This window comes from Coenobita brevimanus, chromosome 75, assembly GCF_032717465.1.
Source record: "Coenobita brevimanus isolate Jiangsu-jjx chromosome 75, ASM3271746v2, whole genome shotgun sequence".
In the NCBI taxonomy this organism is placed as follows: domain Eukaryota; kingdom Metazoa; phylum Arthropoda; class Malacostraca; order Decapoda; family Coenobitidae; genus Coenobita; species Coenobita brevimanus.
The window spans coordinates 11,064,759-11,091,747 of NC_137028.1; the positions used below are offsets into that span (position 1 = coordinate 11,064,759).

At 42.0% G+C, this 26,989-nt stretch overlaps 1 protein-coding gene across 1 annotated transcript in view; it reads right to left on the minus strand.

Moving 5' to 3' along the window:
• Ask1 (apoptotic signal-regulating kinase 1) overlaps positions 1-26,989 on the minus strand; it is a 450,944-nt gene that overhangs the window by 164,447 nt on the left and 259,508 nt on the right. The window contains exons 18-19 of the mRNA XM_080278838.1: positions 16,576-16,587; positions 7,644-7,765 (exon numbers count right to left, since the gene is read on the minus strand). Of these exons, the coding sequence (XP_080134964.1) occupies positions 7,644-7,765; positions 16,576-16,587 (134 nt within the window). The remainder of the gene's footprint in view (positions 1-7,643; positions 7,766-16,575; positions 16,588-26,989) is intronic.

Here is a 26,989-nt window from a genome sequence, read left to right on the forward strand (position 1 = left end):
TGTCATCACTTCACAAACAATTTTTGTCTGAAAATGGACTCCACATTATGAAGGATCAATTGTACATCTTAGCAACGGCAATGGATCCTCGTTTCAAGCTACAGTTTTTGAGTTTGAGTGAAAGAGGACAAGGAAAGGCATTGCTTTTAGAGGAAGTGATGAACTACAAGAAATAAGCTTTGCATGAGGAAACACCAGATGAAAATAAGAATGATAGTGACACTGAAAAACATTCAGGATATTTTGTGGCTAAAAAAGGTAATGATGAAGAAGATGCCTTTATGGTTTGCTTTAAAGACATAGCAAGTGGAACTGAATGCAATATGGAGAATGTCTTAAAAGGAAAGAAACCTATGGAGAAAGTGTCTCTCTAGTTAAGTCAGCTGAAGAAATTGACAGATATCTACCGCTTCCCCTTTTAGCACGAGAAAAATGTCCACTTAAATACTGGAAGGAAGAGGATAAGTTTCCAATTCTGAAGCAACTTTCCAGCAGGCATCTGTCAACACCAGCATCACCGGTATATTTGGAAAGACTGTATTCAGGATATGGCAATGTCTTCGAAGAAAAGCATTCATGAATGTTACCAAAACGTGGCGAGATGCTACTTTTCATCCATCACAGTGGTCGAAAAGTCTTCTTACTAGTTCTACATTGTTTGAAGATTGATTCATATAGGTATTACTTGCTATATTTCATCTGATATACTGTGTTTAAGAATTTACATTGTTTTCAAGATTAAACATACTCAGCAGCTACTATTTTGTGTGAGAAGCTAATTTTATACTGCATCTCTTAAAGCAAGTTGAAATGTATCATAATAAATGAAGTAATTTAGACTGAAGTTTATAAGACCCTTTACTATGCTGTATTATCAGGCCTATCTGGCCAGATAAAAGGAATATCCGGCCAGTTACCAGATAACTGCAATATCCTGCACAGATATCCGGCCGGATCGGATATCTGGTGCACACCTAAAAATAACTAATAAAAAAAAGGAACAAGTGAATATGGAGGCACCTAGTTCACAACCCCATCTGAAATAGCTCTGGTCCCTCTTCTTGCCCATACCACATCAAGAGAGGCCACGAATACAAAATATGGTGCCAATGACCACAGTACTCCCCTAAACTAGTGAGGTTCTCAGTGCTCCCGCAAGGTAGGCACATGAAACACATCAGACGTCTCTTGATTTGAAAGAACAAACAAGGCATCCACATGCCTGGGGTGATCACCATCCCTTATGGGGCATTTAAGCTGAAAATGAAAAGAAATTAATTCCCTCCTCAGTGCTCTAATTCTGGGATGATTCCTCCCATAACCACTGACAATGTCTGGGTCATGATAAACATGGTTCCAAGCCTCATTCTCGTGGTACCTCCAAATTCACTTGCACGAGTGAAAAAATGATTTTGGCCCTTGCAAATCTTCCCACTTCCCCATAATTTTACTTGATACTGATAAAAAAAAGGATAAGACATTTCTAGGTCACAACAGCCTATATACAATGCAAATAAAACCCACACTGGACACAAATATGGTACAATTTTCTAATCTTTTCATTGTTTAAAAACACAAGGTTGCAGGTCATAAATTCAAGAACACGAGAGTCTTGGTGTAAATGCCAATACCATCTTCTCAAAAATATATATACTGGGATTGTGGTTTTTCTGAAGGTCACAGGCAACTAAAGTTCATTCCTGATCACATTGCAAAAATCATAATACAGTAATACTTAGGCATTAGATCCAAATTATAAGAAAATAAGAGTACTGTAATTATTTTAGCTTTAAAATCTAAGAATATGATGCAAAAGCCTGGTAAATCCTGTTGCTGACTATTATACAAGCTGCATGTGCATTTGGCAAAGCAAGTAACTAAATTTACCCAATAACCGAGGCAGACCTTCTTACAGTCCCAAGAATCGGTATCAACCTAAAAGAATAACAAAATATTTCTGCATAGGTGCCAGTGGCAGAGGCTGAGGGCTGCACTAATCTACCACGAAAATTTTTGATATTAAACTTTTGTCTCAATACTGTACTTTAATCATGTACAACAACCCCTCACCCATTCCATTTTCAACAACAGTACAGTATCATGCTTTTAGGTGTTCTTAGTTATTATATTTAGTTTGCCTCTAAGTCTAATGCTAGTAAAGCTGATACTTTAGATGCTTCTTTTTTTAATCAATGTTAAGCTTCTGTAATTTTGTTATTATTCCTATCCTAGGGGTATTGTTAAAAGTCAGTGCTGATTTAGGATAACTAGTTATCAATTTTCTGTTTTCCAAATGCCATTCGCTGCTAGCTTGGGGCAACTCTCAAAACACACATGTATTATACTATTACTGTATCATACACTTGGTGAGAACATTATTACTTCCTATAATGATGTTACATATATATGTTAACAGTGCTGAACAAGATAAACAAGTATGTGATCCAAAAATTCAACATACTATACAGTATCAGTGGAAAACAGTGCTGTAATATATACTGCTTTGACATGTTCTCTTGGAATGTGTCTGGAAAATCTGAGCTCTGTTCAAGTCTAAAATATCCCTTTCAAACTGAAAGTGTATTCAGAGTGTACCAGTCCAAACATTTCTGGCTGACTATGATGTCCTACAAATAACCTTCCTTTATTTTTAGAGGAAATATTTTTTGTAATTTAGAAATAATATGTTTGCGACCACTCTTTCTGGGAATAAGACGCATAGATAGAGAAAGTAAAGTAGAGTTTCGATTATATGAAATTCATGGGACTTTCAAAAATTTGATTAATCGATTTTACATGTAAAAGAATATAATAATACACAGTCCAGTATGTATCTGTACAGTACTTACAAAAATACACCCTCATCATCACAGAAGCTGTACATGTAATCCATCCATCATCCAATCCTACGTTGCCCCATGAGGAGCGTAGGAGCCCGGGGCTAGGCAGTTGGTCCTGACATTTAAGATGAGAGTGACCAACCTCACTCATCCCTGAGTGGCATTATGTGAGCACTAAACCCCAATCACCCCTTGGATATAAACCTTCACCAGCTCAATCTGATTGGAGCACAATAATTACCCACCAAACCACCGGGTGCCAAAATTTGGTTATATGGTTACCTCCCAGCATAGTAAATGGTTTCCTGGTGTACAGGAAACCATTTGGCTTATCACTCACTGTAGAGTCACCCACAGGCAGAAGGAAGAGGAAAGAATGAAGTAATGAAAGACAGAAGGGGGAGTGTAAAGTCACCCGTAGGCAGAAGGAGGAGGAAAGAATGAAGGAAAGAAAGACAGAAGAAGATGGAAGGAAAGAAGGATGGAGGAGAGGAAAGGACAGACACCCGAGAGCAGCACTACATTGAGTGAGTGGATGGTGAGTGTCCCCACCTAACACACTGTACATGTAATATGACATAATATAAATACAATATAATGTATCACATAATATACAAGAGAACAGTACTGTACTCACCAATCACATATTTCTGGTGTTTAGAGGAGATTCCATGGCATAATCCAGTGACAACCCAGTGACGTAACCCAGGCACTCAACTTTCACCATCAAAACTCTTAATGCACAGCACTTTTGTAACTGTAAATTGTGAACAAATTACATCTTAAACCTAAATTGTTGTTTTTCTTTTTCTTTTTTTGGGGGCTTTTTTTCTTGTTCATTCACATCCATCACTTCAGCATCATCCATCACATCAGCATCATCAAGGCAGTGGACATTAATCCAGCAGGGGATAGGCTGGCCGGGGGTGTGATTGGCCTGATGAGAGACAGTGCCACGAATTCCTTTGATGAGTCACGTTTGGTAGGTGTAGGTGTCGAGCTTGACAGTTCGTTGTCCAATTGAAAGCCAAGGAACAAGAAGTTGGCATCAGTTGTTATGTCAGCTGCTGGCTTCCTTTTCTTGAAGAAACAAATAGCCACACAACGACAATTTTGGAACTCCTTGTACTTAGCCCACACTTGTAGCAGTTCCTGGGCTGAGTATGCTCAATTCCTTTCCATGAATTTGATGAGTGTCTGGAAGGCCTGGTCAGCATCCTTCCACCTATACTGTTGCTCCTGTTCATCCTCGTCCTATACTGAATCATCATCAGCATCTTGTTCATCAGGAGACAGCACAGCATTGATCAGTCCTTGGTCTGAGTACACCTTTGTTGTTAGGGCATCCTTGTCGGCCTTGACCCACTGTCACTTCCCTGGCGTTCAACTGACAAAGTCGGAGGCATCCCGGTGCCTCGGTGATAGCATCCTCGGCAGATTCTTCTTCTGTGGAGCTACCCTCCTGTGGCAGTAAAGTGAGCTGTTCCATCTCGGGCCACACAGACATCCACGCCTTCACCAGCGTTGACTTCTTAATCTCCTGCCATGCTGCTGCAAGGGTGAAAATGCACTCCTTCGAGACTGAAGCTTTTTCTGGAACTCCATCATGCTTCTGCCACTGAAGTGCAAACACTTGCAAGTGAAAAAGGTTTTGTGGGTTTTCTTGACAGCCTGGATGATGCCTTGATCTTGAGGCTGGATGATGGAGGTGATGGGAGGGAGGTAAACTGCTATGATGTTGCAACTGACTAATTCTTTGGCATCAGGGTGGGCATGGCAGTTATCTAGAATCAGAAGAACTTTTGAATCTTCAGGCAGTCCCTTCTCTTTTAAGTGATTTTTCACTGCAGGCATGAGCTTTTGGTGAAACCAAGTACAGAACTTTGGCTTGGTCATCCACTTGCTTGGCTGTCATAGTCAACGGGGAATGTAAAATCAGCTAAGGTGTAGCAAAGTATGACTGAGTGCCTCTTATGGAATCATAAATGCAAATATTCTCCACTATATCCCATACCTTTCTTATATTATCTTTTTCAATGAGATTAGGTTACACAGCAAAAAGGCAAGGCAATATAAAATGCATTACTGAATATTACTAGGAGGAAAGGCATGTGATCTCACTCTGATGTGAAGGTATGATGTGCTCAGTCAAGGTGATGGTGGTAATTCTGAGGCACAGGGAAGTGGATTCGTGTCCTCTTGTTCCCTCATACTTCATAAAGCCTTCTAATCAAAGGCTGAAACCTCACAAAGAATTTCAGCTACAGTTACCAATTTCATCTACAGTAGAGTACAACTCTCATGTGTGGGAAGGATCCCCCACATACAGCTCTTCTCAACAGAGTGGAGCTTTTCATCTCATCAACTCTCCTCCTCTTACTGGCTCCCTTCAACCTCTGTCCCTTTGCCGCACTGTTGCATCTTTATCTCTTTTCTATCACTACTTCAGTGGTCGCTGCTCCTCTGAACTGTCTGCTTGCATCTCTCCACCTCCACGACAGGCGCATAGCACACATCTAGCAACAAACTCTCAACCTTTTTCTGTCCAACTCTCTAATGCAAGTGTTAACCGTTACTCCCAGTCCTTCATTTAAGCAACAGGTCAACTGTGGAACTGTCTCCCTCTGTCTGTATTTCCTACCTCCTATGATCTCCAGTCTTTCAAATGCAGTGTGTCCAGGCATCTCAAAATGAATGGATTCTGAAATTGGCTCTCTTTTGGACTGTTTTTGTTTTTCTCTTGAAAGGAATGGTTTGTGGGCCCTTGACCTTTGGTTCCTTCTTTCTTGCATATTTATATATATATATATATATATATATATATATATATATATGCATCCCTTTTATCTGCTTCCTGCTCATTTCAACATAATAACATTGATGATTGAAGTAACAAGAGAAAAGTGCTTGTGTTCTGATACTACTACTAACATAAAATAATGAAAAGGAAAAATTTATATCAGCTCAAATCTGCCAAATTACTGATCTAATGCCAAAGTTGGCAAAGCCACTAAAAAAGTCAACAACATTTGATGCAGTAACTTAAATCAACCCCATTATAGCAACCAAGGAAGTAATAGTTAAGCAGTAAACCAACAAAACATATCAGCGTGATGGCAGGGTGGCATGGTCACTGAGGAAATTGTAGGGCAAGGGTGAGTGTCAAAGACTGTCATCACCAGAACCAGTCCCGTCATTACAACCACGGCAGAAACTAGTGGTCCTTATTCAAGTCATGACCATGTGTGTGCCACAATTCAGCACCATCCACGCAACAATGGTTTATGAGACATGCTGATTCAGGTCTTTCAGAACTGGGTGTGGTGGGCAGAGATGAGTGGGTGTGATGGACAGGGGTGAGGGTAACTGGAGGAGTATAGCAGCAGAAGCAAAGCCTGTTAGCATGGACTCTGTAAGTTAGACGGTAATCACAATGAAGATATTCCCCAAATCCGAATAGAAATTAATGTGTGGGTGGAGATGACTGAGTGGAATCAGCTGAGACAAGATGATTGGTGAGGCAAACCAAGGAACTATACCTGGAGATGAGTTTCTACGCAGGTTGGTACCTTAAGGCATATAGGTAGTAAAAAGTGATGAAGAAGGGTCAGTAAGACGAATTTAGAGGTCTATGAATGGTGAAGCAGGAAAGGACAAGTACCAGTATTTCCAATGAAGACAGGCAATCTATGAAAGGCAATGTAAGACAGTGGAATAGTTTAAATCATGAATGTTTCAGGTTAGTCAAAATGGGTTTTCTATAATATGAATGCAAATATATGCCATTCTCATACACCTGGTATATAAAGACACAGAAAAGAGAGAGAGAGAGAGAAACTGAGCTGACACATACAATACAAACATGTCCACATCACAATCTGCCACAAAAGAAATGACAAATACAAACATATCTCCAGTCTGATCTGCCACGAAGGAAAGAGAGTACCACAAAAAACAGGGAAATGAGACACACACAAAGAGGTTGGACTGAAACCAGTTCACCATGTTCCTCACTGACGCTACAGTAACATAATACACTTGTTTGCATTCCAAATTATAAATGCAATTAACTCATAGCACTCCTTTTTTCATGTTAATGGCTATGTCAAGGTACTTTCAATTCTTATACACAGGGATGTGTACAGAGGAACAGCTTCCTCCTCATACAGTGCAAGAACAGCCTAAGAGGAGTGAAAAACAGTTCTTCAAGTATCTCAACAAACTATACAACACACATTCTCCTAAACAGAATGGACGAAAATACTAGGGTGAATCCTGTAGCACTGCCAAAATATCTTACAACAACCTCACATAAACTCAGAACGTGAAAAACTGAAATACAATGAATACTGAAGATAACAGTGATATGCAAAGTGTACTATGATATACAAATTTCTATTCTAAATGTAAAGGTATTGAAATTCATGAGAAGGGCCACAAAATTTCAAATGAACTTCACATAACTGTATACCTATATAACAGCACTGTCTTGGGGTGGCATCATCTCTTGACCCAATCTTGCCAACTGCCAGCATGATTTTGAAACCCGACTAATGCTGGTGATGTGTAACTGCAGTAAGAATTATGTTTTTTATAGATTATGAATTGAACTACACTGGCAAAATGTCTGCGCAGTATTTTAACGTGATAAATTGTACTATAAACTCCCAATAACAGTTGATCAGACTAATAACCATTGATCCAAGGCAATGCAACAACCTTGGATGTACCAAACTGACAAATGGTGAACATGCCAGCATAACAGCAAGGTGCACTTCAGACAGGTGAGCAAGAAGAACTGACCTGTCATCTGGTGAGCTGGCCAGGCGCCCCTTCTCTCCATGCTGCTGGCGGATTGTGCGATCGGCCGGAACAGAAATACTGCGTGAGAATTCCTGCTGGTTGGTTAGCCGCACACCCTTCTTCTTTCGTCCAAGTCTGGTAACAAGGTAAAGCACAATAGTCTATGGATGTAACTCCAAACTGTATAGCTACTGAACATTGGGTTTGCATTCACAATATGTTCCGTATGTATTTTTCTGCCAATTATCTGAATTATTAATTGATTATTATTGTTATGTATTTCTATTCTAAACAATTTTACATTATGTATTTCTATTCTGAACAATTTTATATATGAAAACAATATATTACACTATGGTAGGAAATTTACTATCTATCTATCTATACAGTATATTGCCTGACGCCATAATCCCGTAAGGGGTGGCCGTTTTACTTTTGAGTTATTTGTTTTACAGGGAGGGGCACTAACCCTCCACCAACCCACTTGTTGACACATAGGGAGAGGAAAATTTAAACAAGGTGGAAAACCTGACAACGAATTAAGTGCGTTAAAATTTATGAGTGCTGTGGTTATGACGTATCTATAGTGGTTAAGGCGGCACTGAAAGTCAATACAGTAAACTCCTGATTATCCAGCATGGCACTATCCGGCATACAACATTGTCCGGCATACCATAGCCAATGGCTGATTTAAAATGGTATCCATCAGTGAGCATAAAATCTTTGACACTATCCAGCATGAAGGACCCTTTATTCTGGCAAAATGTACATTATTATCCTGCACAAGACAGTTGCTGTCATCAAACACCTTGCCATAATCACAAAAAACTAATTATTCATCCATCCATCCTCCAATCCTACATTGCCCCATGAGGAGTGTAGGAGCCCGGGGTTAGGCAGTTGGTCCCAACACTGAAGATGAGAGTGACCAGCCTCACTCCTCCCTGAGTGGCATTACATGAGCAATCAACCCCAACCACCCCTTGATATAAACCTTCACCGACTCAATCCGATTGGAGCGCAATAATTACCCACTAAACCATCAGGCGCCAAAATTTGGTTATATGGTTACCACCCAGCTTAGTAAATGGTTTCCTGGTGTACAGGAAACCATTTGGTTTGTCACTCAGGGTAGAGTCACCCACAGGCAGAAGGAAGAGGAAAGAATGAAGGAAAGAAAGACAGAAGAGGGGGTGTAAAGTTACTCGTAGGAAGAAGGACAAGGAAAGAATGACGGAAAGTAAGACAGAAGAGGATAGAAGGAAAGAAAGATGGAGGAGAGGAAAAGGCAGACACCCGACAGCAGCACTACATCGAGTGAGTGGATGGTGAGCGCCCCCACCTACCACAAAAAAATAATAATAATAATAAAAATATAAAATAAAATAAAGAAATACAGTACACAAAATGAATGGGGTTATACTGAACTGTAATATGAAAATGGTGGAGTGTTGGGGGAGGGAGGGAGGGAGGTTTGTCTGTTGGTAGGCCTAGCAGCTCACAGGGTGTTGGAGGTGGGTAGGGAGAGGGGCTGCAGTGGTAGGGAGTAGAAGAGTTTTGATTGTCTAAGGCGGGGAAGGGAGAATTCTAATGCAGAGTTTTCACTGGCTGGCAGCAGGAAGATGGATGTTCTCTAGCTCTCCATTATACAGTATTCCTCTGCCACTACGGTGCCAATATACAAACAAGCCTACATTGCACTCTATGTCTCTTCCAAAACATTATTATCATTAAATGGCAACATTGCGATGGGTTTCCAAAACCTGGCTAGCCTTCTAGTGCTGCTGTGGCTCTCTGACATGTTGTACTGCTTTGCCACTAGAACACACAGGATTATTATCAGCCACTGGAGCACCAGGTCCTTTAGCATCTCCTCCCTAGTAAGTACAACTTAGAGTGTTCTGAACTGCACATTACTGTACTGTACAAGTGGCTGTTGGATAGTGTTAAGGCACTGATGAAAGTGTATCGGGATGAAAAGTCGATTCAATTGTGATACTAAGCAAGAAGAGTTGATGAAAATGTGTTACTTTTACAAAGCAAAATAATCATGCTACAAAGGAATTGTTAACAAAAAATATAAACTCATTTAGACAACTGTTTCTTCTCAAGTGAAGTTTGTCCTTGCTATTGCATGATGACCGTTTTGTTCTGAGTGGCAGAGTCATCTGCTAGAATTTCGACTGATGAAAGTATAGTATGGTGTACACAGTACAGTACAGTACAGTGAAGCATGCTGCTTCATTTCATTTCATTTTTTGGGGGGGGGGGGGGGGGGGGCATTATTGTAAGTATTCTCAAATAATGTCTTTACATCACCACCATATTTTGTTTTGGGGGGGGGCGCATTATTGTAAGTATTCTCAAATAATGTCTTTACATCACCACCACCATTATCATCATCACCCCATCAACATGAAATGTGTTTCTATACAGAACGTTATACAGTACAGTATTTCGATATTAGGAGTGTCGTTTAGCTGGTTTTTGACAGTTTATAGTGTTTAAAATGCATGTGTTTATATGGTACTACTGGGTGAAAGAGAACAGGTCTCCAGGCTGAGGGGGCAAATAATTATCCCCACAGTTAACAAGAAATTGTTTCTGTACATAAAATTCCAGTGTAATTAACAGTACATTACAGTATTACTAGAAACATCTATTAGCTGTTTTTTGACACTTTAAAGCATTTTGCAGGAGGTTAGACAGTGATAACTGTTACAGAGTTGGGGGTTAGGGGGCCCCTGGGAGGGGGGTGCTTTTGCACACCCAGGCATTTTTACTATATCCGGCAGGCCTTTGGCTCTATTATGCTGGATAATCAGGAGTGTACTGTAAATCCAAAACAAAATGGCTAGCAAAAACACACTCATAGAATCCAGACTCCACCATTATACTAATTAATAATAATAATAATAATAATCTATCTATCTATCTATCTACTGCCAGACTCCTCAATCCCGTTTGGGGTGGCCACAAACAAATCACCTCCAAGTCGCCCTGTCCCCCGCCATTTCACTCTCCTGCTCCCAACTCACACCCCCCTCTCTCATATACCTCTCCACCCCATCCCTCCATCATCATCATTTACCCTGCCCTAGGGTGGGGAAAGGAGGTTAGGATGATGATGATGATGATGATGATGATGATGATGATGATAATAATAATTTGCTCTTTTGTTTCTAAGAAGTTCCTGCCCAGTAAGGAATTCACTAATGCCTGACACATTTTCGACACCTTAAAAAGTTATACCGTATCATTCGTACACAAACTTAGTCAGCAAAAGTGGTAGCAATATAAACCTTACAATTGTACACCACAACAACTTTCCCCAGATCACAGATCCTTGAAAAGAGATAGGCTTTGACCTGCCCCTTAAAAGATTCAAGAAAAGTTAATTCCCTCATGGGTTGTGACAATTTATAATAACCAAGGGCAGTACAGGTAGGCCCTTAATTCACGCGAGGGTTACGTTCCCAGACCCTTCGCGGATGTGGTAAATTCACGTATATGTTCTGCCCTTGTGTGCACATAATTACGCAGGTCTACTAAGTATATTACATTTGAATAATACTGTTTATGCACTACATACACCTTATAAACTAGCATAAAGTATGAAAAACAACAAAAATGTAAGAAATTTAACACTGAAACCTGACAAGCACAGGTGTAGGTGGAGACACTTCAGCAGTCTGGTGCACAATCCCTCACTGCCTCCCAAATGCTACATTCTGCCTTCTTTATTGTCCAAACAGTTGACTCATTCACCCCAAACATATGGTTCCAAGACAATTCACAGGCGTAGGTGGAGACACTTTAGCACAGTCTGGTGCATTAGCCCTCACTGCCTCCCGTATGCTACGTTCTGCCTTCTTTATTGTAAGAACAGTTGACTCACCCCAAACACACGGTTCCAAGAAAATTCACCATGAAGTCAATTCACCATCCGATCATGGACGATTCCCTGTCATTCTATAAATATACTTATTATTGATTAATTAATACTTTAATAACTAATTTTCAGGGGGATTTCATAACTCATATAAGTAAAAAACTAGTGTACTGTACTTGCTAAATAAACTGGTATGTAAATAAATGATGGGGAATCGTCCTGATGGAGAATTGTCGCCGACATTCCTCCCTTAAGTTTGTCCAACACAACTTTCTCTGTCAGGAACATCACGTTACAGTCCGTTTTGGTGTGTTACCACATGCATCACTAGCACTACGCTTAGGCACCATGTTGGCAGACAAGGCAAGCAATCACTGGAAGGCAGAAAAATAAGCCACAAATAACGATTCACGAGTCACGCATGGTTCGACCGTCGGATTCAAACAGACTGTGTGGTGCATGGTAGACGGTTTTAGACCGACCTCCCACACACACACACATGTATGCACACGGGCAGCAGGTACGCATTTTTATATTTTATTTATTTCTCTTGTATATTAAAATTATTTATTTGAAGACTATAATTTAATGTTTTAATTATTGTACGAAAAATTCGTGGATAACCGAAATCGTGTGAAAAAAGTTCGCGTGAATTAAGGGCTTACCTGTATAGGAAAATGATCGATCTGAGAAAGATGACTGGTGAACAGTCCTAGGCCCATTGAGGCCCTAGGGGATCATCTTCACTTTGTAACTTCATGCGTGGACGTGCTAGAGAAAGTTTCAGTTCAGTATAATACTACAGTTCATCAAACTTACGAACCTTGAAAGTTATGAGACACAGATTAAACAGACTAAATCCTATTCAGGTCTTTAATGGCAACTGTGCAATTCAATTAGAGATACAGTAATATAGTTGCAGTTATTGGGGGAAGGCCAAAGATGTGCCTTCTGCCCTATTCAACACCAACTAAATCTTCTTTAGATTACACGGAAGACTAAACCACAATAAGCTGCAATAATCAATGCGAGACAAAATCATTGTATGGACCAATGTTAAGAGGTACTGTCTATTTAGAAACTGTTTTACAGCAGGCTACACAGGTTTCTGATGTGCAAGTTAAAACTTCTGACAATTTGATTAGTATCTTCTTTATAATTTAATTTCAAACTGAAATATACAACCTGATTATACACAGAACAGACTAGACAAAGTTGTGACTCAGCAATCTTCATAGTCAGGGCAATGTCAGTGTCACCACCCCTTCTCTTTCCTTAAATAATACTGATATCTATTTTATCATCATTCAGTTTTTGACTTCTTTGCCATCCAGATCTTTATGTCAGATATGAGGGATTCCAGTTTGTTCTTAGTATTATCAATATCAGTCAGTGAAAATGAGTTATTTGAGAGGAGCATGTGCAGTACATGGAGTGACAGACTGGCAAATGGGGATGAAGAAGTGTTGTGGCGTGGTTGTGGATGTGGCAGAAAGCATTACGAGAAATGCACTGAGGTGGTTTGACCATGTGAACTGGAGGGAGAGTGAGAGACTAATTAGGAGAATGTGAGAAAGGTGGAGGGGGAGAGAGGGAGGGAGAAACATAGGATGATATGGAGGGAAGAAGTAGAGATGTATATGAGAGGGCAATGTGAGTTGGAGGGAGGGCAGTGAAATGGAAGAGGACGGGGTGACATGGAAGCAATATGTTCGTGGCCACCCCTTATGGGATTAAGGTGTCTGGCTACTGACAGATTAACATAAAGCTACACATCATCGGCATAAAAATGAAAGGATACATCATGTGTATCATGGAGAGATGATAAACTACTTGTGTAAACAATAACTGGACCCCATACAGATCCCTAAGGGAATCCAAACAGAAGGGGAATTAAGTCCATGCAAGTGTGGTCAACTACCATACTCAGAAACACACAGTGACACCCATCAGACCATACAAAACAAGGCCCTAAAAAGAATCACAGGCTGCACAGCTACCACACCTACAGACAACCTACACCAAGAAACCACAGTCCTCAAAATCATGGATCATCCAGACATGATAGGCACACAATTTCTTGCCGCAGCCTCTACAAACCCACAACATCCACTACACTACATCGCAGCACATCCAAACACACCAAGGAACATCAAAACAACACCCTGCACATGATCTATCTATCTATCTATCTATAGCCCGACGCCCTAATCCCGCAAAGGGTGGCCGCAGACAAAACACCTCCAAGTCACTCTGTCACCCACCATTTGACTCCCCTCCCCCCAACTCACCCCCCCCTCCCTCATATACCTCTCAACTCCATCCCTCCACCTCATCCTCGGTCTACCCCTCCCTCTCCCTCCCTCCACCTCACCTACATACACCCTCTTAGTCAGTCTTTCATTCTCCATCCTCTCCACATGTCCAAACCACCTCAGTGTATTTCTCCTAATCTTTTCAACCACATCCACATCTACCCCACAACGTTCCTTCACTTCTTCATTCGTCAACCTGTCCCTCCACGTCACTCCACATGCTCCTCTCAAGTAACTCATTTCCACTGCTCTCACTCTTGACTTGTTCCCCTCTTGCAAGGTCCACGCCTCGCTTCCATACGTCAGGGTAGGGATCACAATACCATCATGCAGTGACTTCTTAACTTCCATACTCACCTCCCTATTTCTCATCACTGCTTTCAGTGTGCCAACAACCTTCCTTCCCTGCTGTACCCTTTCACGTACTTCATCCCCCAAAGTTCCATCCTTACTCATCACACTACCCAAGTACTTGAATGCACTCACATTCTCCATATCCTCACCATCCAACCTCACTGCACACTCTGTGACTTCATTCCTCTCAAACACCCTAACTTTACTTTTGTTTACATTAACTTTCAGCTTCCTCCTCCTACACACTGTCCCAAATTCATTCACCAAACCTTGCAACTCCCATTCATCTTCACTCAACAATACTGTATCATCAGCAAACAGCAACACCGGAAGCTTCCAAATCTCACCCTCATTCATTAGGGCCACCCCCACATCCACTGCCCTACTTTGTACCTCCTTTACAACCCCATCCATATATATATTAAACAGCCATGGAGACATTACACACCCCTGTTTCAGTCCCACATTGAGATCAAAGAACTCACTCGGCTCACCATCCACTCGCACCGTAGCCCTAGCTCCCTCGTACATACTCTTCACAGCACTCAACAATTTCCCCTCCACTCCATATATTCTTAATACCTTAATACCTTCCACATACCTTTCCTATCTATTCTGTCATAAGCTTTCTCCAAGTCCATGAAGGCAGCATACACACGATATCATACATAAATAATGTCACCTCTCTCCTCTTGCCCACCTGAAACCAGATTCCAGAAGCCTATCCATACCCATATCACTCGCCGCTCCATTCAGTCATTCAAAGACAACACACAGTTGCATGCACAGCCTCCTGATATCTACACTTCTGAATCCTACCTCTCTCGTGAGGACAGGGTTCACCTGGACAGGCTGTGGGCATCATCCACCTCTCATGAGTTATCAGAAGAGGCTGGATGACTCTGTCACTGATGCCTGTTCAGGATGCAATACAGCACCACATACTATTAAGAACATTATGGAAGACTGCATTGCACACAAACACCAGCACCACCAACACAACATACACTCCTTGAGAGCTCTGTGGGGAGGTTCGGGGTCGGCCGAGGCCTTCCTTAGTGACTCAGGGCTGTTCAGCCAGACTGCCCAGGGAACAACAACGACTACTACCAGACTCAAATCTGTCAGACAAGTACACCATGAAGAGTATAGGGCCATCATCACAGATGCCATACAAAAGCAGATCATCCAAATACAGGTAGTTTCTGATTTACTGCGCCGAAGGCCACAGACGTCTAACAGAACCAGGGGAGAGGACATCCCACCACAGGTGTTTGCCCAAAAGTCATCATGAATCTTTAATAACACAGTTTGAGTTGAGCGATATTTCCTAAATGCTAACTAGATACGGAGAACAACTCTATTTTATTTAAGTAGTGGTAGAAGTTGATCAAGCATAGCCTGTTCAATAATCTTAGACAAGAATGACCAATCAGTGACAGGGCAATAGTTTAATATGCTCTCAACATTGATACATGGTTTCTTAAACAGGGGCTGGAGCAATGTACATTTTTTGGACTGCATAAGGTTACCTTCTAAGGAGCATCTATGTACTATTTTACAAATAAGTCTGCTGCATATTTGTACATTTCTGGCAACTATAACACATAAATGGATCCTGTAAGCAAAATTTATCCATTCCGTGCCGGAGCCTTTGTCGACTTTTGCACCCTCCAATGCCAAGGGTGTGGGAGGCTGACTGACCCCCAATGCCAGCAATTTTTGACTCCCTCCCCCACGACCCATGAAGAGACCTGAAAAGTGGTTATAATAAGTCTAGTGATAGTAGGAGTGCTCACCATGGCTGTTTCCCGCCCAAAACATGTGTTTTTTGTCCAGCACACCCGGATTTGCATCAGATGGCTACTTTCAGATACTGTCAGTGGCTAATGTGGAGAGACAGTCCATTTTGGTGTGGAGTGGGTGGATGGATGGAGTACCTGCAGTATGGTAGCCTAACCTGGTTTACATGGTGTGGCCACAGTCGGAATCACGATGATGTGAAGTTGGAGTTCCGTGCTATTTTTACATATTTTCACATTCACTTTTTTTCTTCTAAATATTATATTTGTATAAGGCACTATAAATGCTCAAGCTGCACACAGTCACATTGGCTGCGGTACATCACACATTTCTTATTCTTTTTCTTACATTACTTGATTTCATGATTAACTTCTGTTTACTTACATTTACTTATACTGTATAATTTTCATTACATACACTCACACACACATTTTCCCTGTTCTATGTTCAATAATTTTCTAATGTATGGTACTCTAAGATGCAGCGTTCCATACATAGGCTGAAATCACAGTCTTTGCACTTGCACATTGTGTACTTTTTCAAAGGCTGTCATGTGGTGATGGCAAACTTTACAACACTGCTGATGGTTTTTTCTAGTTTCTGTACTAGGTATACTAGGGTACTCAAATATTTTTGTGCAAATGAGCGCAAAACTGTGTCCGTATATGTAAGGACTCAACGGCTTGTGCCAGTAAAGGTTTGACCATATATACATATACATATACATAAATTATATATATACCGTATATAGTAAACTCTGTAATATCCAGATGCCCAATTCCTGGACACCCCATTTTCTGGACATTTTGGGCCTGGGCCTTCAGAACTCAAAAATGGCCAAAAAATGAAAAAAATCAGAAAAAAAAAAAATCCAAATTTTTTCCCACCTGTAATCTGTAATTGGTAAGCGGTGCCGAACAGCTGTGTTTATGCACAGCCCCTTCACTCCTTCCTTCCTACCCCCTCACCAGTTACCCCCCTGGGGGTAAGGGGGGTTTCAAGAATACTCCCCCAGTATCCCTGCTTGTCGTACGAGGCGACTAAAAGGGTTGGTGGTGGGTTAGTGCCCCACCCCATAAAAAGAACTAACTAAAAAAGCGAATAAAGCGCCTCGGACCCGGACGGACCATACGTTGATGACTAAGGAACGGACAAAGGACATTCTGAGGGTAGGAACGTGGAATGTGAGAGGAGTGAATGATGAAGTGAAAGAGAGAGAGATTGTCCAGGTGCTTGAGGATGCAAAAGTGGATATATGTGGATTGACTGAAACTAAATGGAAAGGTGAAAGGGTGAGACAATGGGAATAAGGTGTAGGTATATCTGCGGGAGTCAGTGAGAATGAGAGGGCAAGAGAGGGAGTATGTCTGATGATAAGCAAGAAGTGGAAGGAGAATATAAGAGAGTATGGAACAGTGGGTGCAAGGACTGTATGGGTGAGGATGAAAGTAGGCATACAAGCATGGGCGATTGTATGTGTGTATGCTCCAACAGAGGATTGAGTGGCAAGAGTGAAAGATGAGTTTTGGGCGAGAGTAGAAGCATGTATGGACAAGTTTGAGAGGAGCGAGAGAGTGCTGTTGATTGGAGACATGAATAGCAAAGTTGGGAATGTACGAGTGGATGGAGTGGTTGGTCAGTGGGGTGTGCCAGCTGAAGTAGATGGGAATGGTAGTGCTTTGGTGGACATCTGTGCTGGTAAGGGGTTGGCAATAGCCAACACCTACTTTCGTCATAAGATGATCCACCGGTATACATGGAGAGTAATGAGGAGGATGGATGGTGAACTTATTGAACGAAAGGCAATGATAGACTACGTGTGTGTGGATGAGCGAATGAGAAGACAAGTGTTGGATGCAAGGGTGTGGAGAGGGTGGGGGAATGGAGTCTCGGACCATCACTTAGTGATGGCCAAGGTAGAGCTGCAAAGAAAGTGGTTGAGGAGGCGAACGGGAAGACAGGAGGAAGCAGCTCCTGTGAGAAGAGTGGAGAAATTGCAAGATAGTGAGAAAAGGACAGAGTATAAGAGCATAGTAGAAGAAAGATTGGGAAGGTATGAGCTAGAGCAGATGGAAGGGGTGGAAGACATAAGTAAAATATTCACGGAAGAGATAAGCGCAGCGTGTGAGGCGGTTTGTGGAGTGAGGAGGAGATGCAAGGGTGTGCAAGGAACAGCATGGTGGAATGATGAGGTGAAACGAGCTGTGGAACAAAAGAAAAAGGCATATGGTGAATGGTTGGCGAGTAGAGGTAGGGGAGAAGATGAGAGAGAGAAGAGAGAGGTATATGTGAGCAGGAGAAGGGAGGTTAAGAGACTGGTGAAGGAGAGTAAGAAGAAAGTGGATGAAGAGTTTGGGAGGAATCTGACTGTGAAATGGAGGGAGAGTAAGAAATTGTTTTGGAAGGAGGTAAAGAAAGTAAGGCAGTGTGAAAGGGGAAATAGTAGGGGAGTGAAAGATAGGAATAATAGATTGTTGGTGGAGAAGAGAGAGAAATTGAGGAGATGGAAGGAGCACTTTCAGGATTTGTTGAATGTAGAGAGTGAGAGCAGTGTGAGTATATGTGGTTGGGGAATGGCTGGGAGAAGAAGAGTTGAGAGGAGGGAGGAAGAGATCAGTAGGGCGGAAGTAGTAGAAGCGATGAAGAAGATTAAGCTGGGAAAGGCCCCAGGAATTGATGGAGTGTGTGGTGAAATGCTTAGGTATGGGGGTGAGATTGTTGTGGAGTGGATATGGAAGTTGTGTAGATTGGCTTGGGAAGAGGGAAGGGTTCCAGAGGACTGGAAATCAGGTATAATTGTTCCTCTGTACAAAGGAAAAGGGGAGAGAGAAGTATGTGGTAACCATAGGGGTATTTGCCTTCTTAGTGTGACTGGTAAAATATATGGTAGAATACTCATTGATAGGGTTAGGCATATGACAGAGGAGCTAGTTGGAGAAGAACAAGGGGGATTTAGGAAGGGAAAAGGGTGTGTAGATCAGATATTTGTTCTAAGATGTTTAGTGGAGAAGTATCTAGAGAAGGGAAGGAAAGTGTATGCTGCCTTCATGGACTTGGAGAAAGCTTATGACAGAATAGATAGGCAAGGTATGTGGAAGGTATTAAGAATATATGGAGTGGAGGGGAAATTGTTAAGTGCTGTGAAGAGTATGTACGAGGGAGCTAGGGCTACGGTGCGAGTGGATGGTGAGCCGAGTGAGTTCTTTGATCTCAATGTGGGACTGAAACAGGGGTGTGTAATGTCTCCATGGCTGTTTAATATATATATGGATGGGGTTGTAAAGGAGGTACAAGGTAGGGCAGTGGATGTGGGGGTGGCCCTAATGAATGAGGGTGAGATTTGGAAGCTTCCGGTGTTGCTGTTTGCTGATGATACAGTACTGTTGAGTGAAGATGAATGGAAGTTGCAAGGTTTGGTGAATGAATTTGGGACAGTGTGTAGGAGGAGGAAGCTGAAAGTTAATGTAAACAAAAGTAAAGTTATGGTGTTTGAGAGGAATGAAGTCACAGAGTGTGCAGTGAGGTTGGATGGTGAGGATATGGAGAATGTGAGTGCATTCAAGTACTTGGTTAGTGTGATGAGTAAGGATGGAACTTTGGGGGATGAAGTACGTGAAAGGGTACAGCAGGGAAGAAAGGTTGTTGGTACACTGAAAGCAGTGATGAGAAACAGGGAGGTGAGTATGGAAGTTAAGAAGTCACTGCATGATAGTATTGTGATCCCTACCCTGACGTATGGAAGCGAGGCGTGGACCTTGCAAGAGGGGAACAAGTCAAGAGTGAGAGCAGTGGAAATGAGTTACTTGAGAGGAGCATGTGGAGTGACGTGGAGGGACAGGTTGACGAATGAAGAAGTGAAGGAACGTTGTGGGGTAGATGTGGATGTGGTTGAAAAGATTAGGAGAAATACACTGAGGTGGTTTGGACATGTGGAGAGAATGGAGAATGAAAGACTGACTAAGAGGGTGTATGTAGGTGAGGTGGAGGAAGGGAGAGGGAGGGGTAGACCGAGGATGAGGTGGAGGGATGGAGTTGAGAGGTATATGAGGGAGGAGGGGGTGAGTTGGGGGGAGGGGAGTCAAATGGTGGGTGACAGAGTGACTTGGAGGCATTTTGTCTGCGGCCACCCTTTGCGGGATTAGGGCGTCGGGCTATAGATAGATAGATAGATAGTAAACTCTGTAATATCCAGATGCCCAATTCCTGGACACCCCATTTTCTGGACATTTTGGGCCTTGGCCTTCAGAACTCAAAAATGGCCAAAAAATGAAAAAAATCAGAAAAAAAAAAAATCCAAATTTTTTCCCACCTGTAATCTGAAATTGGTAAGCGGTGCCGAACAGCTGTGTTTATGCACAGCCCCTTCACTCCTTCCTTCCTACCCCCTCACCAGTTACCACCTAACTACCATCGTGAGTAGATGCTCATCGGAGTAGATGGCGTATGTGCTCGTTTTTGTGAATAAACAGTGAAAAAACTGCAATACCTCGCCACTAGACCACATGGGAATTTACAGTGTTGTGCACTGTTAAGAAATTAGAATTTAGAGTGCAAGGGATTAAGTGTGGACTGCAAAGTGGTGGTTGAAACTGGAGTGGCGCAATTAAGAACGGGATGTGCTGTGTTAAACAATTATAACTCACAGTGCAAAGAATTAAGTGTAGCATAAAACTGGATTACTGTATGTGCTTCAAGAGCATTTTCACCACTGCCAGAGCCTTAGAGGAGGCGGCCACAGATGTGCTGTAAGTACCCTGTACACTGCTAAATATTTTCCATACTTACTTCTAATTCTTCTTCTCTGGTTCCTTGTCATTTATTTCATGCTTTATGTCCATTATTGGTGTGAATAGGTTCTTAAATAGGTGCTATGCATGTCTGGTAGGGAGTTATTTTGGTGGCTTTCAAAGTTAGGCTGGGTTAGGGTCCATAAGTACCAGTCCAGGGGGCAGGGACCCAATATCCGGACAGGTCCAATTTCTGGACATGCCTTTGGCTCTATTACGTCGGATATTGGGAAGATTACCGTACATATATTTATATATATGTCTATACACCTAAGTCCCAATTAGCATGTGATCAAATAGCACGATTCCCAAATAGTGCGAGCTGTCTCTTAACATCCACAACGTCTGAAATTAACAATGCTGGTGAAGCCACCACAGTTAAGGATGTGATTACTGAAGCATCAATTGGTGATGCATTACAGGAGGTGAGACGAGAGGAGGTTATATTGATGCTAGCAACACCAGAACACCAGGAGAGCTCTCCATGATGCACATCAGCCGAATCTTGGCTGCTGTTGATGCCCAAACCTTTTGGCTGTAGCAGCCGTGACAAAAACCTTTTTTTTTTTTTTTTTTTTTTTTTTTTTTTTTTTAATGTGTCCAACTCTGGGCATAGGCTTCACAGCCTGCACTCAAGGCCCAGTAGTCCTCCTACATACCATGCACCTCTACATGTCACCACTTCGGCATTAATATCCACTGTCCATATTGAATACATGCTAGGGTTGTCTCATACAGGACTGGTGTATTGGTATTAACAGGGATATTTTTACGACATGTCGGCGGGTTTTCTGGTAGATCAGTAAAGTCTGCTTTTATGAAATTCAAATCCTTAAACTGTTCCTTGCCCCAGCGGTGATTTGAACCTGGGTCCGGTAGGACTGCAGGCCACTTCTCAACCGATTGAGCCACCGCCTCCCCAAAATTACTGAATGTGCTCAGTGCAGAGAAATAGGGAAAAAAAAAATTGTGTGTTTTCATGTTTTAACTCATCAGTAAGGCTAGGGAACTGACAGGACATTGAGCTGGCTGGATGAATTTTGTGAGGAGAAGTGCATGATCTAGGATTTTTGGCACACCTTTTTAACGTGGCAGCGTCTGGATTGGCTCTGTCAGATAGGATTATGTGAAGCTACAGAATGTGGTGAATGTTTTTTGGCGTATCTGATAGAGCTAGGATTCCGGGGGCTTGAATGATGAGTGAATGGAAGCGAGGCCCATTGGACTGGGTAATTCTGGGCTGTCTGGACATTGCTACTCCTCACCCTGCCCTAGGGTGGGAAAGGAGGTCCGGATGATGATGAACTCACTTATGCTTAATCCTGAGCTAAAATTATTGTCAGACGAATGTCAATCTTTCCACCATCGTTTCCAACAAACTGCATATCTGTAGGCACTCTAAGCACAGAGAACGATTTACAATACAAGTTGTGTTTTGACCATCTGATGCAGGAAATAGTCCAGTGAGGCAGAAATTTCCACCAAACCACAAGGTTTTTTCCATACAAAATAAGGCTACTGCCACATTACCTCATCACAATATTAACAATAACAATAAATATAAAACACTTCTAGCCAGTCGCGTATGATTTTATTATGATATTCCACAGTGCTTGCGCCAGACTTTGGCAAAACAGCAGCGATGTGAGGAAAATCATTACAAACTTCACCAAATTCATGAATGACTTTCATTACCACCTACTTTTATAAAACTTATTGATATGATGTTATGAGTAATTTCATAGCATAGCTGCACAGTTTGAAACTGCATAAATATTCATTAGCTAATGCACTTAGCTTGTGACTTCTCTATTATCACACATGGATCACTATATCACTTGTATTTTATCACAATAAATCACAATATAATATAAAATAACACTTTCAGCCACTCTCGTATGATATCAGTGCAATTTGGGTACATGTTACTTTGTATCATTTACGATAGAGAGAGAGAGAGAGAGAGAGAGAGAGAGAGAGAGAGAGAGAAAGAGGGAGGCAGCAATCCGGTTTAGACCAGTTCAATGAGGGTATGTGTACATGTTTCTTTTTCTCTTTTTTTTTTTTTTAAATGCTAGGAAGAAAGAACAAAAGACAAGAAAGGGCCAAATTCAAGATCCGATCATTTTGAGATGCCTGGACACACTGCGTTTGAAAGACCGGAGATCATAGCTAGCAGGAAATATAGACAGAGGGAGACAGTTCCAGAGATGACCTCTTGCACAAATGAAGGACTGGGAGTAACGGTTAACTCTTGCATTAGAGAGTTGGACAGAAAAGAGATGAGAGTTTGCTGCTAGGCGGGTGCGTAGCAGACAGTTCAGAAGAGCAATGACCATTGAAGTAGCAAAAGAAAAGAGATAAAGAGGCAACAGTGCGGCGAAGAGACAGAGGTTCAAGGGAGCCAGTAACAGGAGGAGAGTTCATGAGACGAAATGCCTTTGACTCCACCCTATTGAGAAGAGCTGTATGTGGAAAGCCTCCCCACACATGAGTGTTATACTCAACACGGGGGCAGATAAAACCCATGTATAGAGTCAACAATTGTTTAGGGGTAAAGAAGGTACAGAGTTGGCTTAGCACACCTAATCTCTTGGAAGCAAATTTTACAAGAGATGTAATATGATCTTTCCAAGATAAGTCCTGAGTAAATGAAACCCCAAGCTTGTTCAAGGATGAGGCAGGATTAAGCTAAATATTATTAAACACTAGTGGGTACACCTGTGGAAGATTTTGTTGGGTTGATAGGTGTAAGAACTGAGTATTTGATGCATTAAAAACAACAAGCTTATTTTTACCCCAGTCAGAAATAAGAGACAGGTCAGACATTAGGTGTGCCATAGCCTCACCCCTTGTTTGTTGAAGTAACTGCTGAGATGGGCATTGTGGGAATTGAATGGAAGGGTGAAAGGTGGAGTCATCAGCGTATGAGTGGATAGGGTTAGATGTACAGCTTAGAAGGCCATTGATGAATAAAAGGAAGAGAGTTGGTGACAGGACAGAGCCCTGAGGAACACCACTGTTGATAGATCTAGAAGAACAATGGCCGTCTACAACAGCGGCTACAGAACGACCAGAAAGGAAGCTATAGATGAAGGCACAGATAGAAGGATAGAAAATGTAAGAGTGCAGTTTGGAAATTAAAGATTTATGCCAGACTCAATCGATAGTCTTTGAGATGTCAAATGCAATGGCAAAGCTATCACCAAAGTCCCAAAAGGAAGATGACCAGGTGTCCGAAAGGTAGGTGAGATCACCAGTGCACCTGACGGAAACCATACTGACGATCAGAAAGAAGGTTGAGGTAGGAAAGATGCTTTAAAATTTTTCTATTAAGAACAGACTCAAAAACTTTTTAGATACAGGATGTTACAGCAACTGGACGATAGTTAGAGGGTTGGGAATGGTCACCCTTCTTTGGGACTGGCTGAATGAGAGCAAACTTTCAGCAAGAAGGAAAGGTACAAGTTGACAGACAAAGGCGAAAGAGTTTGCCTAGGCAGGGTGTGAGCACAGATGCACAATTCTTGAGGACAACGGGAGGGACTCCATCAGGCCCATATGCCTTGTTAGTATTGAGGCCAGTGATGGCAGAAACTACATCAGCTGAAGAAATTTTAATGTCAGCGATGAGTAAGTCAGAGGAGGGTAGTGAGGGAGGAACAGCACCGGAATCGTCTACGGTGGAATTGGAGGAGAGAGTCTGAGCGAAGAGATCAGCTTTATCCGTAGAAGAAATAGCCACAGTATAGTAACAACACAGTAGAAAAGAGGAGGGAAGGATGATGAGGTAAGGTTGTTTGAAGAAAAGAGGAGGGAAGGATGATGAGGTAAGGTTGTTTGAAAGGTTTTTGGCAAGGTGCCAGAAGAAGCAGGAAGACTTCGAGTTGGAGAGTTGAGAGCATTTATAATGGATGAAATTATCTTTAGCAGAGCGAAGAACAGACTTTGAACAATTCCGGGCAGAAATGTAAAAAAGATGTGATTCAGGGGTGGGTTGGCTCTGGTACCTTTTATAAGTCCTCTCCTTGTCGTGGACAGCATCAGAACAAGTGTCATTAAACCAAGGCTTTCTTGCAATAGTCAAAGGATATGAGAGAGAAAGGAATTTATGCTTCCATGTCAGAGAGAATAACCTCCATAATGTGCAAGGCACACTCAGATGGCTCCCAACCTTGGAAGGAATAATCATTCCAGGGAAAATCAAAGAAGTACTGCCTGAGGGCCTCCCAATCTGCAGCTCCAAAGTGCCACAGATGATGTTTCTTTGGATGGTCCACAGGCCGTACTGGAGCGATAGGACAGGTTAAGATAATAAGGTTATGTTCAGAGGAGCCCACCGGAGAGAAAATATTAAGAGTGTAAGAAGAAGGATTAGTTTTAAGGAAGAGGTCAAGTATATTGGAGCTCTCTCCAAGATGGTCACAGATACAGGTTGGGTGCTGAACAAGCTGCTCTAGGTCATTAAGGATAGAAAAGATGTAGGCTTGTTCACCAGGTGGATCAGTGAAAGGAGAGAAGAGGCAAAGATGGTGGTGAACATTGAAATCTCCTAGAATGGAGATTTAAGAGAAAGGAGAAATGGATAGAATGTGTTCCATTGTAGAAGTAAGATAGTTGAAGAATTTTTGATAATCAGTAGAATTACGGGATAAGTAAACAGCGCAGATATATTTAGTCAGAGAATGACAGGAAAGCAGCAGCCTGAGTGTAGAGAATTCAGAAGAATCAAGTTCAGGACATGAGAGCAAGATAAGTTGTTGCGTATATATACACAACAGCCACCTTAGGCTTTGAAATGAGTATAGAGAAAGTAGGAGGTTACAGAAAAGGGTTTGCTGTCAGTTGCCTCAGACAGCCGAGTCTCAGTTAGGAAAAGAAGGCGAGGTTTAGGGGAGGAGAGGTGGACCTCAACAAAGCGAACATTAGAGGAATGGCCGCGAATGTTGCAGAAATGAAGAAGTGAGTCAGACAGTGGCTCCAGGCAGCTCAAGTAGTCACCATCGTGTACATACACTTACTATCATTTGATACCTGTACTAGGGTATTTATCAATTTAAAGTTTTAACCCTTAAAGTTGGAGTTACTCATCCACCAAATGAATTTTCCCCCATAAGGTATGTGTATCAATCAGTGCGATATCAAACAGCACATGCTCCCACATTCACCACATAGGTGAGTTAATTGGGACCAAGGTGAATACAAATATATATAAGTGCTTCAAAGGGTGCAGCAGGGAAGAAAGGTTGCTGGTTCCTTGAAAGCAATGATAAGAAACAGGGAAGTAAGCATGGAAATGAACAAGCTATTACCTGACAGTGTTGTGATACCAACTCTTATATATGAAAGTGAAGCTTGGACTTTGTTGAAGGAACAAAAGACGAGAGTGAGAGCAGTGGAAATGAGTTATTTGAAAGGACCATGTGGAGTTACATGGAGAGACAGACAGACAAATGAGGAAGTGATGGAGTGTTGTAGTGTGGTTATGGATGTGATAGGAAGTGCTAGGAGAAATATGTTAAGGTGGTTTGGCCATGTGGAGAAGCTGGAGAGTGAGAGACTAACAAGAAGAGTGTATGTGAGTGAGGTGGAGGCCAAGGATGAGATGGAGGGATGGAGTGGAGAGGTATATGAGAGAGGGGTGTGTGAGCTGAGAGCAAAGGCAGTGAAATGGCAGGGAACAGAGCGACATGGAGGCGATTTGTTTGTGGCCACCCCTTATGAGAATAAGGTGGTTGGCAATATGCATTACATACATATATATATATATCCATCATCCAATCCTACATTGCCCCATGAGGAGAGTAGGAGCGCGGGTTTAGGCAGTTGGTCTCGACATTTAAGCTGAGAGCGACCAGCCTCACTCATCCCTGAGTGGCATTACATGAGCAATCAACCCCAACCACCCCTCAGATATAAACCTTCACTGGCTCAATCCGACTGGAGCGCAATAATTACCCACTAAACCACCAGGTGCCAAAATTTGGCTATATGGTTACCACCCAGCGTAGTAAATCGTTTCCTGGTATACAGGAAACCATTTGGCTTGTCACTCAGCGTAGAGTCACCCACAGGCAGAAGGAAAAGGAAAGAATGAAGGAACGAAAGACAGAAGAAGGAGTGTAAAGTCACCAACAGGCAGAAGGACAAGGAAAGAATGAAGGAAAGAAAGACAGAAAAGGATGGAAGGAAAGA